The sequence below is a fragment of the Puntigrus tetrazona genome, unplaced genomic scaffold (genome assembly GCF_018831695.1).
Source record: "Puntigrus tetrazona isolate hp1 unplaced genomic scaffold, ASM1883169v1 S000000223, whole genome shotgun sequence".
Taxonomy (NCBI): domain Eukaryota; kingdom Metazoa; phylum Chordata; class Actinopteri; order Cypriniformes; family Cyprinidae; genus Puntigrus; species Puntigrus tetrazona.
The window spans coordinates 574,389-600,894 of record NW_025047891.1 but is presented as its reverse complement, the minus strand read 5'-3'; the positions used below and the strand labels follow the sequence as shown (position 1 = coordinate 600,894).

At 38.4% G+C, this 26,506-nt stretch overlaps 1 protein-coding gene across 1 annotated transcript; it reads right to left on the bottom strand.

Annotated features, from left to right (window-relative positions):
* Nucleotides 1–1,223: 1,223 nt before the first annotated feature.
* On the bottom strand, nucleotides 1,224–21,103 carry lrig3 (leucine-rich repeats and immunoglobulin-like domains 3). Its single transcript, XM_043230815.1, has 19 exons — nucleotides 20,648–21,103; nucleotides 17,064–17,135; nucleotides 16,905–16,979; nucleotides 11,743–11,877; nucleotides 10,841–10,984; nucleotides 9,765–9,908; nucleotides 9,534–9,677; nucleotides 8,516–8,659; nucleotides 7,573–7,653; nucleotides 7,164–7,235; nucleotides 6,986–7,057; nucleotides 6,745–6,908; nucleotides 5,754–6,083; nucleotides 4,903–5,184; nucleotides 4,357–4,815; nucleotides 3,911–4,069; nucleotides 2,833–2,973; nucleotides 2,480–2,662; nucleotides 1,224–1,760 (listed from the first exon to the last, which is right to left on the bottom strand). The coding sequence occupies exons 1-19, from the start codon at nucleotides 20,845–20,847 to the stop codon at nucleotides 1,564–1,566; spliced, it is 3,198 nt and encodes a 1,065-aa protein (XP_043086750.1). The 5' UTR covers nucleotides 20,848–21,103; the 3' UTR covers nucleotides 1,224–1,563.
* Between the last annotated feature and the right edge of the window lie 5,403 nt (nucleotides 21,104–26,506).

Here is a 26,506-nt window from a genome sequence, read left to right as displayed (position 1 = left end):
TGTCTGGCAGCGAGATAAGAGGCAGGCATGTGAGATCCATTTGCTCTGCTTAGTCAGAGTCTGGGCAGATCCGAGGTCAGCCGCTCCAGAGCCGGGTCAGCGTTAGATGCTCCTCGGCCGGCGCGGGATCAGCTAAAATCCGCCGGTGGTCTGAGAAATAGTTGATTTCCTGTCTAGCTTCACTGGAGCCAAAATCAAAGCGGGGGAATTATTTTGAAATTCCAGTCGTTCTCACGTTTTTTTTTGTTTTTTTTTGCCAGGAAAGTCTTTGTTGGCTGCGGTTAAAACGAAACGCTCCTCGGCTCGAAGCGCTTTGATCCACACGCTGCTTTCGTGTTTAACAGCTTTAAATACCTGCTGCATGAAAATGCACAGGAATGTGCTGCTAAATGGAGTTTAATTTTACTTTAATTCCTCAGCCTGTTCTTCTTGTGGTGAACCCATCGGAGCAGGGTTAAAACTGGAACTGAAATATAGGATTTCTTTACTTTAACATGAACTTTAATCGCCTACAAAAACAACTTCAACTAGTTGTAAAGGTAACATTTTTCAATTTAATTAAGCTTAACCTAAAAATACAATCAATATATATATATACACACACACATACATGCTAATTTTAAACTAAATGACAAACTGTCAAATTATAGTTAAAATATAAAAACCGATTCTAAAATATTAATAGAAACTAATAGTATCTCATTAATACTCAAAAAAAAAAGCACTAAATAAAATGTTCTATAAAAATGCTCCTCATCTAATTAAAGCAGTTCATCACAGATAAAATCAAGTCTCATCCTGCATTTTCAATGCATGCATTTAGCAGTTGCTTTTATCAATTTAACCAATTATTTCCTGGAAATCAAACCCATGACCTTATTTATTCTTCTCGCCAAACATCCGCTTTACTCAGAAATACGTTAACAGGCTGTAAAAGCGGTTTCGTGTTGACTTTACAACTCGTCTTGTCAGTTTAGACAGGATTTTGATGGCACTGCATTTAAAAAAATAAAATAAAAATCTTAATGCTGGATTAGTTTCATCTTGTCTTCTCCAGATGTTAACTGATGGACTGGAGTGCTGTGGATTACGGTGATGTTTTATCAGCTGTTTGGACTCTCATTCTGACGGCACCCATTCACATCCATTGATGAGACACTGCTGCAGAGACACATTTCTCCCATGAAGAATAAAAGCACATCGACACAATCAATAATGAAGCATATGAAGACGACGTGTAGCAGCTCAAGGGAATGTTTATTGTGTACTAGTTTGTGCAAACGGCGCTTTATTCAAAGCAAAAGCGGAATAAACATCATAAACGGATCCGGATCAAACGAGTCCTCCGATCGGTCGTGTATACATCAGACTCAAGCGTACATTTACAGGGGAAAAAAATAGGAAAAATAAGGGTCGTATTTACACTATTAATTTACAAAATATAATTTGGTATAAAATGCATATAATCTTTTTTTTTCTGTACAAACGTGTCATTTACATTCAGTCGCAGCTCCTTTCTTGAGGTAGAGCGTTTCTGGTTTTTGGCGCCTCGTGCCGAAGCCGCTAAGAGCCCAGCGGTGACGTGGGAAAGCTCTCTGCGGTCCGGCGATCGAAGGGCTGCTCGTAAACGCTGGCGTCTGCGTGCTCCTCGTCCAGGTCTGAGTCGGCGTGAAGCGCTGCGTACGGGTTCTCGTGAAGAATGACGCCGCTGTGAGCGCAGAGCTCCTGCTGAGGACGCCACGGAGCCTTCCCAAACGTCCCTGAGACACACACATAGCCTTTTTATTTTTATTGTAACTTTAGTTTAATTTATTTTAATAAAACGTGTTACAACTAAAAGAAAGAGAGAGAGAAATGTTGCCTGGTCACTTAGAAGAAAAAAATGTTACTATAATAATGCATTAATATCTATTAATGCACTATTATTTTAATATATATTAATATACATATATATATATATATATATTAATATACATATATATATATATATATATATATTAATATACATATATATATATATATATTAATATACATATATATATATATATTAATATACATATATATATATATATTAATATACATATATATATATATATATATATATATATATATATATATATATATATAAATAAATCATCTTTTAATCATTAATATCTTTTTTTTTTTTTTTTTTTTTAATTTTAGTCAAAAGTTTTGTTTGAGTGTTTTTGTGAACTAAAATATGTACATGGCAACTAAGTGAAAATGTTTTTGAGAAATTAAATATTACTTTTATTTTAAATATTTTTCATTACAAAGATAAAGCTTATTGCTGTTAATTTATTAAAAATAAACATTAATAATTATTAATTCTTTTTAAATGTAATAACGTTAATTTGTCATGTGAGTGACAAGCATATACATGTCATTTTAAAGCACTTCTCATGATTACTGTACGTGTTTCCTGTTTGCTGGCTGATAAATATCTGCTCAGACTCACCCATATATGATCCCGAGGAGCCCAGGACACACTCTCCTCTCTCACAGTCCTCTGCACAGGAAGTGTCGCCCAGCTGCATCATCATGTGATCGAAGGGCTCGAGGGCGGAGCTGCAGGTGTAGAACTCCCGCTTCCTGCTGCAGGAGGAAGTGGCTCCGGCGGGCCGCTGCTCGGACGCACACGCTGCACGAGAGAGGAATACACCGGAGATTTTAGACTATTGTCTTTAGTGCAGTTATACACTCACGTCACTTTTTGGTCATGCATCATCTGCACATATTTTTTTAAAACAAGTGACTTTAAGCCTCTGAAATGCAGCCAGCTCTCGGACCGTGGTGTGAGATTATACTCACCGCTGTAGGACTCGGGCAGATCGGGGATGTAGAGGTTGCTCCGTCTCAGAAGTGATCCCACCGGCCCTTGATAATGGCAGAGCAGAGGGTCGATGGCCGCCTCCATGTCCGCCTCACTTCCTGTGTCCAGCTGACAGAGGCCTATGGGAGGAGAAACAGTGTCATAAGTACTACCACGGTGAAAAAACTCACATAGATAGAGTGAAAAAATAAATCCAACAGTAAAAAAAAAATTGTAGAAAGTACAGTTTTTGGAAATCATCTTCAAATCATAATTAAAATTGAAAAACTACAAACTGACATTCCCATAAACACATTCAATACTTCTCTTCGGTTCCCTTACTATGAAAAATAAATCTGAATTTTACATTAAACTGTTTTATCTTGTCAGTTGTGTAGTTTGTCAATATTCTGAGTAAATGTTTTTGCATTTCATTTTAATAAAAAAATTGAGGAATTTTGTTGCATGTTTTATTTTATTTAATTATTTTATATATGTATATATGCGAGTGTGTACTTTTTATTTAGTTCTAGTAATTTTAGCTCATCAATTAAAAAAAAATCAGAGATGTTGCTTAAGCAACTAGACAAAATCAAACCTTTTTAATAATTACATTATATTTCAACATATTATATTTTATAAGCAAGCATTTTTTTGTCTTAGTTGACTGATTCAGTAATCTAGTCTAACACTACTTCAGTTCATCTAGTCTGCTGTCACATAGTACAGTATTTTGTTTTAATTATTTTAGCTCATACCGATAAAAAAAATTCTGAAATGATCCTTTGGCAATTAGACTACTAATTTTTAAAAAAAATGAAATATTAGTTTAATTTAATTTCATAAGCAAGTAACCTTTGTTTTAGTTGACTATAATAAGCCTACTTAGTATACTATAAAGGTAAAATACATATTTTAGTAAATTGGTGTAACACTACTATATTATTTTTATTTCGGTTCATCTACATCTACTCAAATTTCTGGCACCCGTAATTTTTTTTTTTTTTCCTGTAAGTTTCCCACAGGTGTATTCTCTAGAGTGGTTTCCGTGTGTATAAAGACAGCAGTGCTCATTACTGTTGATGTCTTTGGGTGGCATGTAGAAGCCTGCCATGGAGGAGCTGATGTACTGATGGCTGCCGCCGCTCTCAGACGTCATGTAGCCGTCCTGACGCTCCGCTAGCGTTCCCTGAGACGACAGGTAGCTCGGGATGTCCGCCGGGAGATTCGTCTCATCTGAACATGACACAGAAACAGAGTTAAACCTCACAGAAACCTCTTAACTGTCAGAGGGATGCAAATAAATCCCGATCTAATCATGGCAAAGTACTGATATACCACTACTTCGGTATTTTTTTGTATTTCAGTTCATCTAGGCTGTATTTTGGCAGATATTTTAGCTTGTTTTAAACAAAAGCTAACTTTTTTTTTTTCATAAAACAAGACTCAAGTGCTTTGACCTGACAAATAACAATGTGTTTGAAGAACTCTGATACAGCGCTGCGTGAGAAGTGTTTTCTGACCGGTGTTGGTGACGCTGCAGTCCTCGTTGCGCCGGCGGGTGTGGTAGATGATCACGACCCACACCAGCGAGGTTCCCACCACGCAGCACACCACAGCGATGATCACGATGCCCACCGTGGTCCAGCCGTCCTCCTCCGGCCCCAGGGCCCCGCCGGCCGCCGGCCCCGGGTCACAGTTGGGGTTGGGCATGACGGCCAGACGCACGTTCCCTCGCTCGGTGCCCAGCGGGTTGGACATCTCGCAGGTGTAGGTGCCCGCGTCTCCATCCGCCGCGTCCACGATGATCAGCAGCTGGTTCCCGGCGGCGAAGAAGTGTCTCTCGGTCACCTGCAGAGGGCTGTCGTCTTTGGTCCAGTTGAGGCGAGGCGGAGGACTGCCGCCGGCGATACACTGCAGCACGGCCGTCTCGCCCTTCACCACCGCCCGGTCCATCAGCGGACGCAGGAACGACGGCGTCTCTGAGTTCAGAACAAACATGAGACAAATTGCACAAACCACGACTTTATATCGCAGGCCACATTTCTGACAAACATGCGACCTCTTACCCAGCACCGTTAGCGTAGCGTTAGCAGAGATGGAGCCAGCGGTGTTTTGCGCAGTGCAGCTATAAACGCCGATGTCCTCCGTCTTCACGTCCACGATGAAGAAAACGTCATCCCTCGGCATGACGTGCATGCGCCGCTCTCGGGCCGCGGGGAAGTCCGTTCCTCCGTCCTTCTGCCAGGCGATCTGAGGAGACGGGTGGCCGCTGGCGGCACACTCCAGGCGAGCTGTGGCTCCGGCCCGAATCGTCAGATCCATCGGCATTTTTGTGAAGTACGGCAGCACTGTGGGAGGAAACGGTTTAGAGCTTGTTTGAGCAAACTAAAGGAAATATGACTTAGCATTTAACACCTATAATGCATCTGGGACAGTTTTGCTACAGAAGGAACACATACATTTATTTTGCATAGTATTTAGTATAGAATCAAAACTTTCCAAACATTTTAAGAGCCTCAAAATACACTAATTAACTACTTTCTTAAGAAGTAAAACCATTTGATATGATTAGTTAATTTTGACCCAAGTATGTACAGGGCCCCCTAAGACGACAAAGATCATTTAGTTAAATTATTAACGAGAGTAAATTTGGACTGCTTTTTTAATAATCATGGATACATTCAAAGGAATTTAATTTAATTCCATTCATTCCACTAAGCTTAACACTAGTATGTTCTCATAAATTTCATGAAACAACATATTAAAATGTTGATTTTTAACATGTACTCATTAATGAGATAAATACATGTTTTGAAAAAGTGTTCTTGGGCTGAAATGGACACAAAATGTGAAATCAGATTCCGAACGCATCCTGAGGCTACGAAGTAGATTCAGGAGCATGTAAACAAACGCTTACTGTGGACGGTGAGTTTGGCTTTGACCGAGTACGAGGAGCCGAAGTGGTTGGAGATGACGCACTGGTATTTTCCCTCGCTAGTGAACTCCACGTGCCGCAGCTGCAGGGTGGTGGTGTACTCCGTGACCTCGCTGACCTCTCCGGCCTGAGAGCGCAGGTGAGCCTGGTTATGAATCTCTGCGTCGTTCAGGATCTCGTTGTCCTTCTTCCAGGCGAAGGTCATCGGGGAGTCGCTGGAGCTGGCCGCCGAGCAGACGAACGTCACGTTAGTGCCTTTGATGGCCGACTGCGTCTCAGGCTGAACGGTGATCTGGGGTTTGGGGAAATCATCTGCAAAGCACAAAAACATCCAATATCAATTTTAAGTTTCGGATTTTGGTTGAATTTAGCTTCAGTTTTTAAATGCCATTTTTTTGTATATATTAACATTTTAAATGTTTCCAAAAGACATCTCTTTTACAATTAAAAAGTCAAGTAACGGCAATATTGTAAAATATTGTAAAATATATTACTACAATGTAAAATAACAGTTAATTATGTGAATATATTGTAAAAAGTATTGAATTTTCAGCAGCCATTATTTTAAATTATTCCAAATTTGAATGTATTATAATTAGTGCTGTTAAATGAGTAATTGTGATTGATTGCATTCAAAATAAAAGTTTTTGTTGCGTGTGTGTGTGCGTTGTGTACTTACGTGAATATAAATACACACTTACATGGACATATTTAAGGAAAATATACTGTTTATAAATAAAATATTTTTCTAATTAAATAAAATAAATGATACATAAATATTTTCAAAGTAAATACATGCATGTGTTTGTTATATATTACATGTATTTATTATATATGAACACACACGCATATATATTACGTAAACAATCATTTTTATGTAAACCATTACTCTAGTATTATTGTACAGAACTGCTTCTATGGCGTTTGCGGAAATGGAATCATGAATAAGTCATTTTTAGAGACGCCCACTCACCGCACACAAACTCGTCCTGGGCCACGGCGAAGACGCTCTTGCCCTTGAGCAGATGTGGATGGGCGCAGCTGGCGTTCACCAGAGGAAGGAAAGCGTGCTCGGCCACCCACGGAGAAAACCACTTGAGCTGGCAGTCGCAGAGAAGACTGGACGTGTTCAGGTGCCTGACGGAGCGAGAGACTCGTGAGTGATCACTGCAGGTTCATGAACAGCTTTAGCGCAACAGCAGAGAGTCACTTACAGCTCGGTCAGCTTCTTCATCTGAGAGAAAGCGTTGGCTTGAACCGACATGATGGCGTTGTTGCTCAAGTCCCTGTGATGCGAGGAGAGAACAGACGTTAATAAACACATCATCCTCATCATCATCATCATCATCATCATCATCATCATCAAGCGCTTAAGATCTGAGAGAGACTCACAGCTGCTCCAGCATGTCTAGGCCTGTGAAGGACTTCCTGGTGACCGATCGGATACGATTGCCTTGGAGGAACCTGAGAAAAACAAATGGTTTCATGGAGTGTTGTTGTAGAGAACGTGAATCAATTACTATATATATATTTATATAAATCAATATCACATTTGCAAAGGTGCAGATATTGTTGGTGTGATATAACTAACCCATATATATATATATATATAGGGGTCATTTTTTCATTTTAAGCTCATAACTAGAATGTAGTTACCACATACAGGCTCCATGCAGCCGTTCAGCATTATGTTCATCAATATAAGATGACATACAGGTCTGTTTTGTCAAATATGTAAAACTGACAGTCCTAAAACTAAAATTAAGTTATAAACAGCGAAAAAGTTAATAATTTTACTCACAGTTTCCTCAGATTGTCGAGAGCAGAGAAAGGTCCGTTCATGTCCTCAATAGTCCATGAGATTTCATTATACTTCAGATCCCTGGAGAGGGTGGGAAATGAGAGAAAGCACGGTTTAAATCCACACCCAGAAAACATGAATGAGAAAAACAGCTGAGAAGCAATGCTACGATGAAAATGAGATTGCAGCAAAACAACCAGAACAATTCCTGACGCTGACACCCAAACCTCCTGTTCTTCTTCTTCTGTGGTCACATCCTCTCTAACGTCCCTACACTGACACACTTCACCATGATTCAGCTGACTTTCCTCCACAGTTGCCAAAAAAAAATGTATTAAAATAAATAAATAAAAACCTTGATTCTGATTAAATAAAAAATGATCATCAGGATCTCTTGAGGGGCTCAAAATAGCAATGCACTAATCAAAAATTAAGTTTTTATATATTTATAGTAGGAAATATACTAAATGTCTTCATGGAACATGATCTTAATATCCTAATGATTTTGGCATAAAAGTAAAATTATAATTTTGACCCATACAGTGTATTGCTACAATATAGCAAACATACCTGTGCTTTTGTGCTCCAGGCTCACATATTTAGATAATTTTATGGAATATCTACAGTACTGATATAAAGAACTCATTGATTTGCATTCTAAGCATCCAAATTTCATCATATCAACATCTGCACTGAGCTGCATGAGCTGTTTTTTATAAAGCATTGTATTTGGATTCTGCCTTAAAGTATAATGAACTTGAAAAACAAGATTTTGCAGACTATTATTTCATGTTATGGCTGACCAGCATTGTTCACGGTGTTTAATCACATCATGTAAAACAGAATTTCTCCTGCTCTTCCATTTATCATAACTAGACACCAGAACTGTGTTCATGTCATAGAGAGGGAAGGGGCTTTGCTGTGAAGCAGAAGCTGAACTCACAGCGCCTGCAGGTTGGACAGGCCTCGAAACGCTCCGTCAGCGATGAAACTGACGCGGTTGTTTCCGATGTGGAGCTGCTCGAGGACGCTGAGGCCAACAAAACTGCTTTCCTCCAAACGGCTCAACTGGTTCCAGCTCAGATCACTGACAGACAACGGCAACATTAAGTCTTCATATACAACATACATAACAGTCAACAATAAAGCAGTCAGACCCACTTTAAACATGTTATGAAGGAATGTGAATGAAGGACTAGTCACGGTTCTTTACTTACAAATGTTTGCTGAATTAATAAATATAAATAAATACATAAATATCAAAATAATTCACTCTTTTTCTTTATAGATCCATTACATCAATCCTGAATTGATGGCATCTATCTGACTGTTTGGTTGATTATGATTTTGAAAAACCATTTATTTGAGCAGTATTTTTGTAAAATGTACTCTAACAATATTTGCTTTATTTTTTTTACAGTGTAGTATAAAAAAAAAACAGAAGTAGTTTAAAATCTAAAAAATTTCCAGAAACACATCTTTTATAATCTTTTATACTGCAAAAATTATTATTTCTTCTATTGTATTAATTTTATTTGTTTTTATTTAAAACAAGCAAAAAGATCTGCCAACGGGGAAATAAAAAGAATATTTTTAGTAAAAACTAACACAATTTGTTTTATTTTTTTTTTGTTAAACAAGACATAATATCTTAGGTCATTTTACTTGTCCAGTAAATGCATCATAATTCAAGAATTCTTAAATATTTATACTACAAAACAACGTAAAAAATACTAAAGAAGAAAAACTATTTTTGCAGTGAAGCTTCAGTGTTTACATGATTTATCCAACAGGAACGACGGGAGAAGACAGACACGAGAACACAAAAAGCAACACGTTTTCCCTTCTCCTGCCCGGTGCTGGGGCATGATGGGATAGCGAGACTAGGAAGAGTGAGTGTGTGTGTGTGTGTGTGTGTGTGTGTGTGTGTGTGTGTGTGTGAGAGAGTGAAGCAGACTCACAGCTCGGCGAGTTTCTGGCAGAACTCCCAGGCGTCGGGTTTGATGCGGCTGATGGCGTTGTGAGACAGATGCAGCTGCTGAAGCGTCAGGAGGCCGTAGAGCCAGCCTTTGCTCACCTCCGTCAGGTTATTGTACTCCAGCTGCCTGTTTACACACACACACACACACACACAGGTCACACACGAGTTCTGGGTTAAACCTGAGCTCGTCGTGAGGGTCTCCTCTACTCACAGGACTTCCATGTTGTTCAGACCCCAGAAAGCACCGTCCATGAGCCGCGTGATGCCGTTCCTCTGGATCTTCAGCGAGCGCAGGCCGTGAAGGCCGTGGAACGTCAGACCCTCGATGCGCCGCACGCGGTTCCTGCTCAGCTCTCTGTCAAACATTAAACAACAGTCCATCGTGAGTCTGGTATAGAGCTGCACGATTAATCTCTCCAAGCACCCGCACAATCTCGTTTCTAAACGCCATCGATTTCTCTGCATCTATTAAACCTTTGACAGAGTCATACCATTCAACTCCGCTGAAAGAGAGCAGACAGTTAGCATGTTTGGGTAAGAAACAGCATCATGTGACCCTGGACCACAAAACCAATCATAACATATTTTTTTTAAAAATTGAAAGCTGAAATCATCTGAAAGCTGAATTAATAATCTTTCCCTTGATTGGTTTGTTAAGATAGGACAGTATTTTAATAATAAAATAAAATTATTTTTTAAAATCTGGTATCTGAGGGTGCAAAAAAAAATCTAAATATTGAGAAAAGGGCCTTTGAAGTTGTCCAAAGAAGTCATTAATGCGTATTACTAATCAAAACTCAGATTTCGATACATTTACAGTAGGAAATGTACAAAATGTATAAAAAAATTTACAAGAAATATTGATTTTGACCCATAGAACACACTGTTGGCTATTACATCAAAATAGTGCTCCAGGCTCACACATTATGACTGAAATACTGGGATGAGTTTAATGATGTCTATATTAGTGACCAAAATAGAGCAAATCTGTTGATTACAAGTGACCGTTTATAAATGTATTTGTTATAGAATTACTCAAATTCATTTAAAATGACATATTGATTCAGTAGAAGGGAAGCATTTGATTGAATCATTCATTAAAACCACTTCTTCATAATTTCAATATAAAACAATGTATTAAACACATAGTATTAAATAAACTACATTTAAATATTATTTTAGTTAGTTTAAAATCACGGGACAATCACAATCTCTGAGACAAAGAAAATGTGATTCTTAATTTATCCAGAATTGCGTAGCTCTGGTATTAAATGAATTCTCACTCACAGGTGCTGCAGGTGTGGCAGAGGGAAGATCTTGGGCGGGATGGAGCTCAGCCGGTTTTTGTTGAGTTTTAACACCAGCAACGAGTTGGACAGGTTACTAAAGCAGCCATGCTCCAGCGTGGAAATACGGTTATTATTCACCAACCTACAGCAACACGGTATTCAAACACAAACGAATGACATGAAGTAATCCCTGATGGATCTTTCAATAAGATACTTCTACTGAATCACACAAGAGATTAAGAACTAGAACTGCTAAAGAGTTTAAAATATTCTATAAAAACTAAAAACAAAAATTGCCCAAAAATCCCAAACCCAAAATTTGCTTCAACTAGTCAAAAAGGCTTTGAATTAAAAAACTTTAAGGCAGTTTGCATGAATCTGAAAGAACTTAAGTTATCTTTAAAAGTTTAAGCTACTAGTCCAAAAGAAGTATAAACTAATCTTTACAAACATTTTATCTAATAGTGAAGCCTAAGCTACTCTTAAAAAATATATATATATATAAAATCTTAAAATTGTTTTTAAAAAAGTTCAACAATGCCTGGATCACAAAAAAGAAAAATAGTTTAACACTAAAATAATCTGAAAGATAAACAGCTCAAATTAACTCAAATTAGCTCAAATCAGTCTAACAGAATATAAATTAGTGTAACGTAGTATAAACTAGACTAAAATAGCTTAAACTAGTCCGAAAGAGTAAAAACTAGACTAATAGAGCATAAACGAGTCTAAAAGAGCACAAACAGCTCAAATTAGCTCCAATTAGCTTAAATTGGTCTAATGGAGCATAAAATACGTCTAGAATAGATTAGGAGCACCGAGGAGTGACACAGCGAGCTGACGTGAGACTCCTGGCGGTTTCTGGAAAGCAGGTCAGTTGAGAACAGAAGATGGACTCACAGGTTTTTCAGAGGAAGAGGAGGAAAAGCCCCGGCGCGAACCTCCATAATATTGTTGTTGCTAAGGTCCAGTGTCTCCAGGGCGACCAGCGAACTGAGACGCTCTGCCGAGATCCTCGAGATCCTGTTGTTTGCTCTGAAAACACACGCAGAGGCATTTAGAAGAGATTTCAGAGCACAGGTGAAGAGCGCCGCTGCACGCCTCACAGCTCAAAACAGCCGTTGGGTTGAGAAGTGTGTTATTTGGTTTATAAGGTAATTACTAACAAGGTATTTAAAAAAAAAAAACCCTGGCAATTACGCGGATGATGAAGCCCATTCCCTCAGTGAAAGCGCCGCTGACGGGCCCAGCAATTTCCCGAGTCGCACGCCTCCTAAATTGCAGTGCAGGAGCTGCTTGTGTTAGAAACACGGAGGACACAGAGCCGCCTTTGTGTGTCGGACGCGCTGAAAACATTCCCTGGGATCACAGGTCTAAACCTCCAGACGGTCACACACACACTCGGTTTACTCTATATAAACACGGACTGACATCATAAGAAAAGACAACCGACGACACGGTCCAAAACACTCAAGAAGAACAGAGCATCTGTGCAGATTAACATGCTTAAAGTCATCACAAATAACTTTTTCAAGATATAGCAACTTACAAAACTTAAATAAGGACCATAAACTGAAGTCCAAAAAGACCTAAATCTAGTCTAAAGCAGCGTAAACTAGTCTAAAAGATCTCAAACTAGTGTACAACGAGCTTAAACTAGTGTGGAAAAGTAGCATAAAAGAGCTATTACACATCAAATCTCCCAAGTAATGCAGAAACAACATGAAGATTGTATATTTACAAGATTTTTAATGCCACCCTTCAATTATTAGATTTTCTTACTGATTGTTTTTATATATTTTTTTCAAATTATGCAAAAGTCTGTGCTGTAATTTTCAATAGGCCTAAGTGGGTACAAAATTTTCAGTCTTTGTACGTCACCACAATATTCCATATTAACACTCCAACCTATTACATATTCAGCCACAAATTGTTTACATAAACACACACACACACACACACACACAGGTGCACGCTCACACACACACACACACACACACACACACACAGACACACAGACACACAGACACACAGACACACAGACACACAGACACACAGACACACAGACACACACACACACACACACACACACACACACACACACACACACACACACCTGACATTTGTTTCTCCAGCTCAAGGCAGAAATCTGAACCTTGTTTAAGAAAAGCCTACGGTGAAAAACAAACACCTTTCCCAAAAAAAAAAAACAAGGCATTAAATGGCTGTGTTGAGCGGCGCACAGAGGCATGATGGGAAGTCTGTGCTTTTGTGAAGTGAAGGGGGAATGAGCCAAAGGTGTTGAGAGAGCGAGACAGATAAGACGAGGGACGTGCCGGAGCAGATCCTCTGCAGAAACAGACGTGTGAATGAAGCATCCGACGCAGAACAAGGAAGCCCAGAGGAATGCAAGCAGCTCATTTATGAACAATCAAGAGTCTCTGACTATAAAACCTTTTTTTTTTTTTTTTTTTTACATTTAAAACATTTAAGTTTGTCCCTCAGATTGAAAAAACAAGCTACAAAGACGTGTTTGCATGAGGAATGCCAGTCTCAATTTGAGTTCCTGTTTATTACCTCACCGTAATTCCTCATGAACAGCCATAAAACAAGCAGACACACTCTCTCTGTGTGCTGTGTGTCTTCAACATCTGCTGAGAGTGTGTGTGTGTGTGTGTGTGTGTGTGTGTGTTTTATCTCTCCCTCCTCCTCCCTTCAGACAAACAAGCTGCTCATTGTGTCTCTCTGCCGCACACCTCAAATTTGTTCGACCAATTTTCTGCAAATAAAGGTCGTTACACTCCGTTAGTTTAATCAGAGTCTAAACAGAACGGAATATTTTTAGCGCAGCAAGTTCAACGACAAACATGAGCGTTATATATGAGAAGCGATATGAAAAAACGCTCCCGGTTGAGACTATTTTCACATAAAGCAGATTGTGAAAGCGGCGCTGCGAATGTTTGGCATGTCAGCGCATTATGAGAGTTATTAGACGCTCGCCGAATTTCACAACGCAGACACTTTCCACACCGCCAGTGTGTGTGTTTCTGGCAGATGAGACTAAAGGGAAAGAAGTAAAGTTGGCTCCGAGATGAGCAGCGAAGAGCTCACACGCGGTCTGAAACACATTAACTTCAACTCAATTTCAACATACTTTCCTCATGCTGTAAAGATCCTGCTAATGAGCGAACCGACCAAATCATCTCACATCAGCGCTGCGCTTCATACAGCTGCAAATTCAATGGAAAATGTTCGGATTTGCAATAACCACGTGACCATTTTCAGATAATCAATTAAGTATTTTACCATTTTTTAAATTAACTTGAATGCCTTTACAAAACCACAATGTGAAAAAAGCAGAATCCAAACATTAAAAAAGAAATTACAGAATTTAGTAAATGCAGAAAAAATGTTTTGTCAAAAGCAGGGTTGTGCAATTAATCAAATCATGATATAAAACATTTACAGTTAAAAGGGGAAACGCTAAATATGGGGGAGACAATAAAAAGAGCACTAAAGATGTAATTTGTTACAACTTCTAATAGTTTTCATTGCATACATTAGACTTTTTGAGCGCTTCTCGTTTTCTCTTTTTGTTTTGAACTAGATTCATATAAAACCAACAAACTCACAACAAATGAATTAAGTCTTGCATTTAATATCACACTAGAGCTGAAACAGTAAAACTGAAAAGCATGTCTGACTCTGTTATGATTAGACAAACAATTAAGTCACCTTCTTTACTTGTTTGGGATTTGTTATGCATATTTTTGCTGTTCTCAAAGGTAAATAAAGCAGTACTGCCTGCTGATAAACACACTAATATATCTACCACAGTGTAAATGCAGTTGACACAGTTCTACTGTTGCATGAGAGAGAGAGAGAGAGAGCGAGAGCGAGAGAGAGAGCGAGAGAGAGCAAGAGAGAGAGAGAGACAGAGAGAGAGAGAGAGAGAGAGAGAGAGAGAGAGAGAGAGAGAGACAGAGAGACAGAGAGACAGAGAGAGAGAGAGAGAGAGAGAGAGAGAGAGAGAGAGAGAGAGAGAGAGAGAGAGAGAGAGAGAGAGAGAGAGAGAGAGAGAGAGAGAGAGAGAGAGAGAGAGAGAGAGAGAGAGAGAGAGAGAGAGAGAGAGAGAGAGAGAGAGAGAGAGAGAGAGAGAGAGAGAGAGAGAGAGAGAGAGAGAGAGAGAGAGAGAGAGAGAGAGAGAGAGAGAGAGAGAGAGAGAGAGAGAGAGAGAGAGAGAGAGAGAGAGAGAGAGAGAGAGAGAGAGAGAGAGAGAGAGAGAGAGAGAGAGAGAGAGAGAGAGAGAGAGAGAGAGAGAGAGAGAGAGAGAGAGAGAGAGAGAGAGAGAGAGAGAGAGAGAGAGAGAGAGAGAGAGAGAGAGAGAGAGAGAGAGAGAGAGAGAGAGAGAGAGAGAGAGAGAGAGAGAGAGAGAGAGAGAGAGAGAGAGAGAGAGAGAGAGAGAGAGAGAGAGAGAGAGAGAGAGAGAGAGAGAGAGAGAGAGAGAGAGAGAGAGAGAGAGAGAGAGAGAGAGAGAGAGACAGAGAGACAGAGAGACAGAGAGAGAGCGCTGTACGGGGGTCTGGGGTATCGTATAGCTTGTGCCTCTTATTCAAACAGTCTCTCAGACTGAGCGTCTCTCGTCTTTGACCCTTCATCCCACCAAAAACAAACGGCATCAGCTCCACAGCTGGGAGTAATTCACTCGCCATCACCTCAATTAATTCAGCCATTTCACAGGAATTTGTGGCCTTGAACAATTAAAGAGCCGTATGAAGCCACTGCTAAAGAGTAATTAGCTAGAAAATTTGACCGGGGATTGAAGGACTGAACTCTGATAATGCCTGTTGCGCCGAAAGCTGAAATACTGCAACATTTTCCAATCATCTAGCAACCACCCAGAACACCCTAGCAACCGCACAGGAACCTAGACACTAATGAGAAACACTCTAGCATCCTTCAGAGCAACAGCCTATCAACCACTCATCTACTTATCCATCTATGAAGCCAACTAACCAAACAACATCTATCCACCAAAAAAGAAAAAATCTATGTATGCATTCAGCAATTTTCTATCCAACTATCCATCCATCATCTATCCATTTAAATATCAACCCATTTATCCATCCAAATCTATCTATCCAACAGTCTATCCAACTGCTAATCCATTGATCCATATAACTTTCCATGTCATCTGTTGATCAATCTTGAGTCGTGGCCCTCAAACCATTTTCAAATAAAACCGGTTCAATGTCATTCTAAACACGAGACTCGACAAAACCTAAAGCGCTCTGGATGTTAAAAGAAGTGCGGTGGTTTGAGAGCGGCACAATGCTCGGATGTATCTGGATGGTGTTGTATTTAACACAGAGCGCTCGATCTCAGATGACACTCCACACAGGCGCCGTCACAGACAACAGACCATCCAAACGCTGCCAAACTATGCTCCAAGAGGAAATACCACACACACACACACACACACACACACAGAGCTCTCGCTCACACCGCTCAGAAATTCACTCCAGACACTCTCCACCAGGGAAATTAATATTTCATTACTCTGTCACTTCAAGTGTCATATTTTCAAGATGATGGAATCTGCTGGAGAACTGTAAATAATCCCTAATACGACTATAATGAAAGAGACAATGGAGTATATTTCATATGAAGGCTAAAACTAGATTTAAACTGCTTTGACACCAAGCAATACTGCTTTTCAAACACAAACTCATGTCTACAGAATGAACCGAACTCTACAAGTGAGTTCTCAAAGAAGATCTCAATGAAGATTTCTATCCACCTGCATGTATAATTTTTAATTTGATTTGACTTCAAATCCAACTTCATTAATCCTTTAAAAGCGCCACTTGTGGAAGCAAACAGAACGCGAAAATGCAGCCATTGGTCATTCAAAGAGAAAGTCCGGCCCCTAAACTCACGCCATTGGTTGAGTTGGTTGCTGTCAAGTCAGGCCACCCCAACAGGCAGATCAATGTTTCCAAAGCATCACAGTTTCACTCTTTAGTGCAAGTTAATCAAGATAACGAAGCTTTCGTACTCACAGAATCAGACTGCTGAGGTTTCCAGCATTTGGGCCCAAATCCGGGATCGACTCGAACTCGTTGTTACTCAGTTTTCTGTGAATGCAAAACCACACGATCACACATTCATCTGTGACATCTGAGGGGAAAATAAAACAAACCCCAGAAAAGCGCACTCACATTTCGCTGAGCTGCGGCAGACTGGCGAGCAGCGCCTCGGGAAACGTGCGTAACTTGTTATGGCTCAGATCCCTGCAAAAGAAAAACACAGCCATCAACACTCAGTTTCTGAAGAGAATCCGTCACGACTGACACCTGGAGAAGGAGCAATAAACTAGACGTGCGCAAAAAAACGCCATACAAACTCTGACCATAGACACGATCTTTTCAACACGTCAGCTCAACTCAGTCAGAAACCCAATCGGTCAAACCCAAATAAACAAACCGCTAATTTTGAAGCCTTTTCTTTAAAAAAAAAAAAAAAAAAAAACTCTTGAGTTTTCGCAACAATGACACAGAAGATCAGTTGTTTGCACCTATCTAAATATCTACCAATCTCTATCAACTCTCTGAGAATAGTTCTTAAAATAATAATTATCTTAAATAACAGAAAGAATATTTTTGCCCTCTAAAGAAAGATTTGATGTCAAAAATATTTTTAATAATTCATGGTAGTCATAATTAGTATTTTCCCCCCATACTACTGTTCAGTTACCAGAATTATTACAATGTCTTCTTTTATGTTTAGCAGAAATCCATACAGTTTTGGAACAGCTTGAGGGCGAGTAAATGATGACAAAATCTTCATTCTGTATTAATCAGCCCCTTTCATGAATACCAGTGAAGAACGTTTCTATTTTGATTTTATATTCTATTAAACACTACCTACACCAGCCTTTTGTGGATGTGCATCTTTGACTACACACCATAATAAACATCAATATAAAACGAAGCACAACTTCTGCTGGACTGATTCAAACCACCGAGACGACTCTTAAGAGTCGTTTGTTTGCGACTCTATTGTAATTTGGAGCGTTTCAGGCCGTGTCGATGTCTGAGCTTCGGTCAGCTGAAGGTTGTGGAGCGTCTCGTGGAGCTGCCAGACGCCTCCGCGGCTCTCCACCACCATCTGGACTCCATCAGCTCCAACAGCTTACAGCGACGGGGAAAGTAACGATTGCTAATCTACTCGCAATGTAGAGAAAGTGAGCGCCGCCTTTGATTTCCAACAGCAAATCATGTCCGTTTGTGGAGTTTCTGGCTCTGGATGAGCGTTTACTGGAATCTCTCAGAGGTGGAGCGTTCACAGCCGTCCACGGCATACAACAACATCACCAGCCTTTGTTTCTGCTGCATATTTGTGCTTTTTAAGAGTGAATCTGTTCTTTTATTACACTGAAGCTAACGCAGTTGACTTACTACACTTAAGATGTAAATATGAAGCTGAATGGAACAGGATTCTGTGTAAAATCTGATCAACTAACTACTTTTCTGACTGATGTACACAAAAATGAATCAATTTGGTGATTCGTGAATCATTCTTTTCACAAACCGAATCATCATATTCAACAGGAGGTGCTTTGCAGAGATAAACCTGACGTTCCCTCGAACACAAACACATTGAGATATCACACTCTCTCTGTTATGATAAGATAGAGGCTTGTGTTTCGTTTATTAACACTCCAGTTTATCATGCTTCACATGTTCTCAGTGTGAGTGTGTGATTATTATTGGTGCCAGTTTGATAACTGGTTTCAATATTACAACAGCAACTATTTTTATTCATCACATAGGTATTTATTTGTAAGATTTGGCATTTTCCATGGTAATACTTACTACCACGCTATCAGCAAGATATATTTCCAGATAGATAGATAGATAAAGTTCAACTTAAGACGGTTTTTAACATTTTCTTATTGATTTTGTTCCGCTTTTTATTGCATTTAATCACATTTTCATGGCGCATTATAAAAAAAGTTTAATAATAATAATAATAATATAAAAAAATAACAAATTCAAAGAATAAAAGTATAAAAAAAAGGCTTTACAAAAAGGACGACTAAAAATAAACTTCTGATAAGATACATGATAAAAAAGAATAATAATATATATATATATATATATAAAATATATATATATATATATATATATATATATAAACACACATGGTAGCTTTTGGTAATGCTGTCATTAAATCTATTTTTAACATGTATTAATACTGACTGATCAGTTTTCCAGTGTGAATTTCACTGAGCAAAAGGTGTGCATGGTTTGAGAGTTTAACTATGAAACTGAAGAGGTGTAAAACAGCTGCTGCCATCTCCAACTCTCCACGGCAATGAAAAACCCTCGGCTCTTTCCAGATGTAAATCATGAAAAGCTTTTTCCTTCTATTTTTCCATTCTGGCAGCGAGAGCCCTTCACAGCCAAAAACTTCAGGCCTCCATTTCTTCCTCCCTCCCTCCTCTCTCTCTCTCTCTCTCTCTCTCTCTTTCTACACATTGGCTCCTAATGGCTTCCATCTCTGGTTGGGTTTAGCTGCTAATTCAGCAGAAATAATGGGCCTGGGGAAAACAAAAGCTCAGGCAGTTTAATGCGTGAACATGTGCTGCAGAGCTGCTCATAAATTAGCATCACCTCCTGAACCCCTGCAAGCCCCGAGGACTCTCGTTCTCCTTCAGACCGACATCTAGACGGGGCTCTTACAAAATGATCACTTCATCCCGCTCTTTGTAAAAACCCAATGCAACAGAACAGAACAAGAGTGAATGCAATTGTAACTTGCATGAAGAGACAAGTGTGAAAGCAAAGAGTTTAATTACAATGTGTTTGTTCCTCATGAATAAAATAACATATGCAAATTAAGTCCAAATAAAGTCCTGTGAGCTCCTACTGACAGAACAACAAAACACCAATTCATGTGCTAAACGCTTCCTGCTGGATTCAGTTCTTATACCTAAAAATGTGCATGCAATGACAAAAAAGTAGCTTTATTTTTTTTAATGCAAAAATTGCTAGTTAATTTTACAAACCATTTGTGAACCAAAGAAAACAATTCACAAACTAAATTAAACGTGAAATACAAAAACTCCAAGTGTTGTTTTTATTTACAACTTATTCATTTATAGCATTTTAGTTGGTGTTGAAAAAGCATTTATTTCTGGTGTTGCTGCTCAAAATATAATTTAACTCATTTTTCTATAGAGATCTTGTCTTTTTCCGAAACGGATCATACCAATGTACCAAGAATTTAATGTCAAATGCTAGGTAACACATTCATTAAATGTGAAAAACTTAAATAATCTACATTTTAAATAACAGACACTGGATTAATTTTAGTCAGTAAATCAACCTGTTAACGTGTTGATCATAAAACGAATTTCCACACACAGAAAATATTTCATAAAGGAAAATATTTGGAATTTAAATGATTGTGGTTCTGTTCAGATTTAGGGCCTTTAAACTGAATTCACGCCAAAGCAAAATCAATAACTCAGCATCGTGCGTTTTACTATCACTGTCACTTGTGTGTAACGTTACCACCGAAAAAGTTTATATTTATAATTAAGTCGTGTTTGTTTTGGTTGCTTTTCAGTATTACGAACGCTTTGGTCATTTAAAAACCGAACACACTTGTGGACATTTACCCCGCGTTTTTCTGCATCTTTAACCGCGCCAGAATCTATGAAAGCGAATGTTTTGCTGGTGTTTTGATCGTGTTCCAGTCACAGACACAAAGAAAGGATCTGAGGTAAAACACTCACAGACGCGTGATCCGCGCGGGCAGCCTCTCCGGGATCCTGCCGTGTTTTAATCCGCTACAGTCCGCTAAAGATCCCGCACACGAGCACGCAGCCGGACACGGCTCCGGTTCCGATCGATCCGAGCCTCCGTTAATCGCTGTAAATCCCGTAACGTGAAACACGAGCAGCGCGAAGCTCACAGCGCGAGCGGGCTGCGGCATTTTCACCCAGAGGAAGAAAACTGATAAAAAAGTGGACGTAACCGATCCGTAAAAGTTTTAATTCCGCAAGAATATGGAAGAGGGGAAGGTTCCCGGCGGGTCCACGTCAACTGAATCTCCTTTTCGCGTTTAATACCATGGGTAAAAGTGCAGATATCAGCGCCTCGCCACTCGCTCCATCTCTGAGAAACTTTTTTCCACCGCGCTGGAATCAGAGCAGCATTCCGCGGCGCGCGCTCCCGTGGGCGGAGACTGCCGAAGATTGCCGAGGGCCGCCGCGCGAGGGATTCTGGGTGCTGTAGTGCAGAGCGACAAATACGGAAACGCCTAAGATATGTCCTAAGATAGTTTTGTTTCAACTGAAACTATATGGTTAGTTAAGGTAGGGAAATATTTATCTGAGATACAAGTATATGAAAATCTGATGGTGTAAAAATACTATGTACTGAGAAAATCGCCTTTAAAGTTGTCCAAATGAAGTCCTTAGCAATGCATAAGGTTAATAAGATATTAAATTTGGATATCTTTACGGTAGGAAATTTACAAAATACCTTCATGGTACTTGATCTGTACTTTATGGCATGAAAGAAAATGTAGAATTTTAACTCGTACAATGCAGGCTATTGCTTGCTATTTTGCTCCAGTTTCACAGATGTTGCCATTGCATGACTACATTTCCCCTGCATTCACTTTTTGATTAAATATTACTCTGAAAGTTTTTATAGAAATAAATACATTTTATTTGCATAAAAGGTGAAGAAAGACCTTTTTATGCTGCGATAGGCTACATTTTCATGTTTATCAACATCATTCAGTTCCAAAAGCGCATGAAACATGGGAAAAATCACAAAAGTTTTGGACACTAGCAGATGATTTTGCCAAAAAAAAAATCTAATGGTGCTTCATTCCCATGGCACGAACATTTAAAACAGTGCTATTTCTTTAAAAATAATTTGTACAAATCTGAAAACAATGAATGATGTGTATTTTGCAGTTACTGTTTTATAGCTTTGCCTCTTAAAAGGCGAATGAAGCCAGTGATTGCTGGATTAACAACATTACAAATAAAGCGCACACATTGAGTCCTGTTGAGTTCACAGCAGCTTGTGAGGCTCGTTTGTGAAACAAAGGGCTGATTTCTGCCCCATTAGCATACAGAAGAGGCTGATGATGAGTGCTTTGTGTTATCTGCTCCTCTATTATGAGCTGTGAACGAGCTCAGTCTCAGAGGGATGCTTCGTTTCCTAAATCCATCAACAGGGATGTCTTCACTAAACCGTAGGCTATGCCTTTTTAGTTTAAGTTTAACCCAAATCAAGTCTGATCCTGAATTCAAGCTGAAAACCTCACGCCCGACTGCTTCAGTTCATTATGATTAGTGGCTGGAGTGAATATTTGATTGTCCTATATAGTCAGCAGAACAAAACGAGCTAAATCAATTCTTATTAAGTCTGTTTAAATCGCTGAACATGATTATGGCCACAAGCAAACGGACAAAACCGTGCAACAAGAACAAGGTTGAATGCTGTTCAAAACATTGGTTTAGTAATGCAGAGCTGTGCTGTCCTGATGTGCTGGGAGCTGCTCTCATGTAAAGTTTCTCAGGATCGACATGCTGAAGCAATCAGAGAATGAGACGCAGACGCACCTGAGAGAGCCGGTGTTGACTGATTACGTCTCCAGAGAAACAGAGACAAAGAAAGTGTGTTTGCGAGCAGAAGATCTCATGCACATGTACTCACAGCAGTGATTTGATGCAGACTGGTTTTGTAAATATGACACTTCATACACCGCAGCTCTGTTTTTGCTTTGTGCGACGTTTTTTTTTATTCATATTCCTAACAAAAATGGGATATGGCGTGCGACCTGCACATATGCAGTACTTCTAGAAATGGTTCTTAATCAAGTCTGAACGTTGCTTGATATACTAAATGTCATGAAAAAGTACATCTTATTTTCTAATAAAATAAATAAATAAATAAATGGTGTGTACATTTTTTCTGAAAAGAGGAAGGATAAAGTTAATTTTTCAGACACCTTTTGTAGATATTTGTGACCCTGGACCATAAAACCAGGCACAAGTGTCATTTTTTCAATTAAGATTCATACATCTTCTGAAAGGTTCCCACTGATCTTAGGACTGCATGGGCAATATGTGGCTGAGATGCAACTATTTGCAAATCTGAGGCAAATCACCGTTAAAGTTGCCCAAATTAAGTTCTTAGCAATGCATATTACCTATCAAAAAAATAAGTTTTAATATTTTCAAACTATCTTCATGGACTATCTTTTATATCCTAACGATTTTCAGCAATTAAAAAAAAAAATCAATACTTTTGGCCCACACAGTGTGTTTTGGGCTAATCCTACAAATACACCCCAGCGACGTAAGACTTACGCTTTTGTGCTCCAGCCTCACATTTGTTCAAGTCTGAACTCACTATTTTTTAATACATTTTTTAAGAAAACAAAAATCTGAAGTAATTTTGCTTCCGAACTAAACATGTCTTGATTTAAGGATGTGCTTATACTCATTTATTTATACTCAAGAACCTCATTTTTGCAGTTCTAGTAGAGTCTCAAACATGTCTCAAACTTTCTCCATTCCTCTGTGTTTGTGTGAACGAGACCCGGTCCGGAGCACACAGATGGACCGGTCTGGCTCATGGCCCTGAGGACAAACTCAATGCTTCAGTGTGTCATTTCATTAATTATAATCGGCGTGTGTCGCACACTGCTCTCTTTATGAGCGGCTCTCACACTCACAGAGCCGGCTCTGTGTTCTCTCGAGCACATCCAAACCATCAGACAGATGTTCACAAACACGTCGCACGCTTCAACCAAATGTTGTGCTTCCTTGAGTTGACTTTTATGGCTCATGCAGTCTGATATATTTATTTAGAGATTCAAAAACATGCATTTTGGTTCAGATGCTGATGAAATCCTTTATAACCTGTAAACGCTACAAACACATAATGCAGTGTTGATGGCGAGCCGAAGAAATAGAGGCTCCTCAGAAGATTTGAGATGTTTTGGAGGCTTGTGAAGATCAAGATATGACTGAAGCTATTATTCTGAAGCTTACTTGAACAGAATCGGATCTGACGCGAGAAGCAGGAGCTGAAGTTATGACAACCACACTCGACCTTTTGATAAATAACTCCTCAGTCATGAACGAAGAGATCGTGTGCAACAACAGCGGGGTTAACGACTTGAGAAACCGTGATAGTACTGTAACTGGAGCGCTAAAATACCCAGAATTCCTCTTTCTTCCACCGCAGACGCTTGCAGCTGCGCAGGCGGCAGGAATGTTTAGGGCAGACGCAGCAGAATCGGCTCTTCTTCACAGGTTTGAGCGTAAACAGAGTCTGTCACCTGTAAAACACACACACACACACACACACACTCGTGTTTGTGCTGGCTGAGACCAGCCATCGGAGCAGTGCATGCTGGGAAGGCGCTTTTTTTCTCTGTTGCTATTCTGAGTATAATGACTGGCACCTGGCCACTCCTCACTGAACACCAGAGCACTGCCAGGATTTATCACACAGACACACCTGACAGCACTATTAAAACACTACTAATACAAATCAAGCAATACATAAAATAATACAGAATTAAAATAAATAAATAAATCTATTAATTTTATAGACATTTCTCAAACACAGTGCAATGAAGTGTAAAATTCAAAATATTTGTAAAATGGCCATAAAAATACAAATTCATTACATTCTAAGTATTGTATTGTGCCATGATTTTTTAATACAAGCACTACGATAATATTTTTGTTACTTTTAAATAAGGTTTTCAAGGCAACATTTCAATGTACTTAAAAAAAATAATAATAAAAAAAAAATTATATATATATATATATATATATATATATATATATATATATATATATAATGTATTATATAGAAAATATATTTCTACTACTAGAAAATAGAAAAATGAATCAATATTATAATTCATAATTTAAAATATTAATATAAATCATATTTCAATTACACAGAAATTACATCTTTAAAAAGGAATATAAACTAAAACAGAAAAGAGGGTTATACAAAAATGACGAAAATACACTAAAACGTTACTAAACCTAAAACTTTAGAAATTTAAATGAAAAGCATAAAAATAATTCAAATGTGCCTCAGTTCTTGAGAGTCAGTCATAAGCTGAATGAGGACGCACTGATCCTGTTAAACTGGAGCAGAAACTATTGATCATGTTCACTGGAGCACGTAAAAAAACAGGAAAAAATAAAGCATCTTGATGCAGTAAGATCTTAACAATCATATTTTAGTTCTCAGTAAAGATATTTTGTTTGGCCGGCATTAGTCTTTTTATTTAATATTTTTCACATCAACATAAAGAACGCTTACTATAGAGTATGTTTAGTTGTTTTCTATTTATAGAAAAAATGTGTAATTGAGTTGTTAAAACCTTAACGGATAACTTCATAAGCAGTTAAACATAATCTAGGCCTCATCAATAAATCTTAGATGAGCTTTACATCACAGTAAAACAAATGACTAATTAACTACTTTAAATAAAGTGTGAAAAACATGAATCCTATAACAGTAGCTGCATATTGCAATGCATTCTGGGAGTTCACAAAGCCTTCAACAGTGTGAAATATTATTCAGGCAACTGTGATTGACAACCTTTAAAGGGTTTGATAAGAGCATCAAGAAAATAGCACTGTTTAGTATTTGAGACTCGAAATGTGAGTGCACTTTTTGAAAGCTTCATCTGCATCCCTGTGGTACAGATACGAGCCGTTTCTCTCTCAGCGGGACGTCCGGTGTGAACCAGAGCCATCCATCTTCAGAGAAACACAGAGCACTGGAAAGACAAGACAGAAGACAAGCCAAGACGTGACGTCCAGAGCAGAGCAGCTGGGATCCTCCCTGTCCTCAAACTCAACAACTCCTTCAAAGCAGCAAACGGAAGATTCGTGAATCAAGCTCCGAACGAATCATTCTGCATGACGATTCAAGACCGTATTTGTTCATTTGGGGGAAAAATACACTCTGTTATGGTAACTAAAATAAAGATATATAAAAATTTGATCGCATCCAAAATAAAGGCTTTTGCTGATATATGTGTCTGCACTGTGAATTTTTATTAGATATATATAAATACACACACATACAGCATATATTTTGAAAATATTGACATATAATTTATATCATATATAAATATATTTAATATGTTAACTTAATATATATATATATATATATATATATATATATATATGTATGTATATATATATATATATATATATATATATATATATATATATATATATATATTAATATATTAATGTGTGTGTGTTAAGTTAACATATTAAACATAAATGTTTGTGTATTTATATATACATAGTAAATATACATGTAAATAGAAACATATATCATGTAAATTACATTCGTTTTTTGACACCACTTTATACATATAAAGTGTATAAATATGATTTATTATTTACAAATACTAGAGAAAAAATCTAAGTACGTTGTAGCCTTTGCTGAAATAAAATAAGTTTAAGAACAAAAATGACTGAATGAAATAAAAAATAATAATAAAAATAAAAAGCATATATTTATAATCTTAACAAAGTAGTAACTTGACTAAAACTGAATAATAATCTGTAAAAAATATG

Coding starts and splice junctions, on each gene's coding strand:
- lrig3 (XM_043230815.1), bottom strand. CDS start 20,847: ATGCCGCAGCCCGCTCGCGCTGTGAGCTTCGCGCTGCTCGTGTTTCAC. Junction 8,660..9,533: donor TGCCAGAAACTCGCCGAGCT/GTGAGTCTGCTT, acceptor GTTGTCTGTCAG/TGATCTGAGCTGGAACCAGT. Junction 7,654..8,515: donor CTGTCCAACCTGCAGGCGCT/GTGAGTTCAGCT, acceptor CACCCTCTCCAG/GGATCTGAAGTATAATGAAA.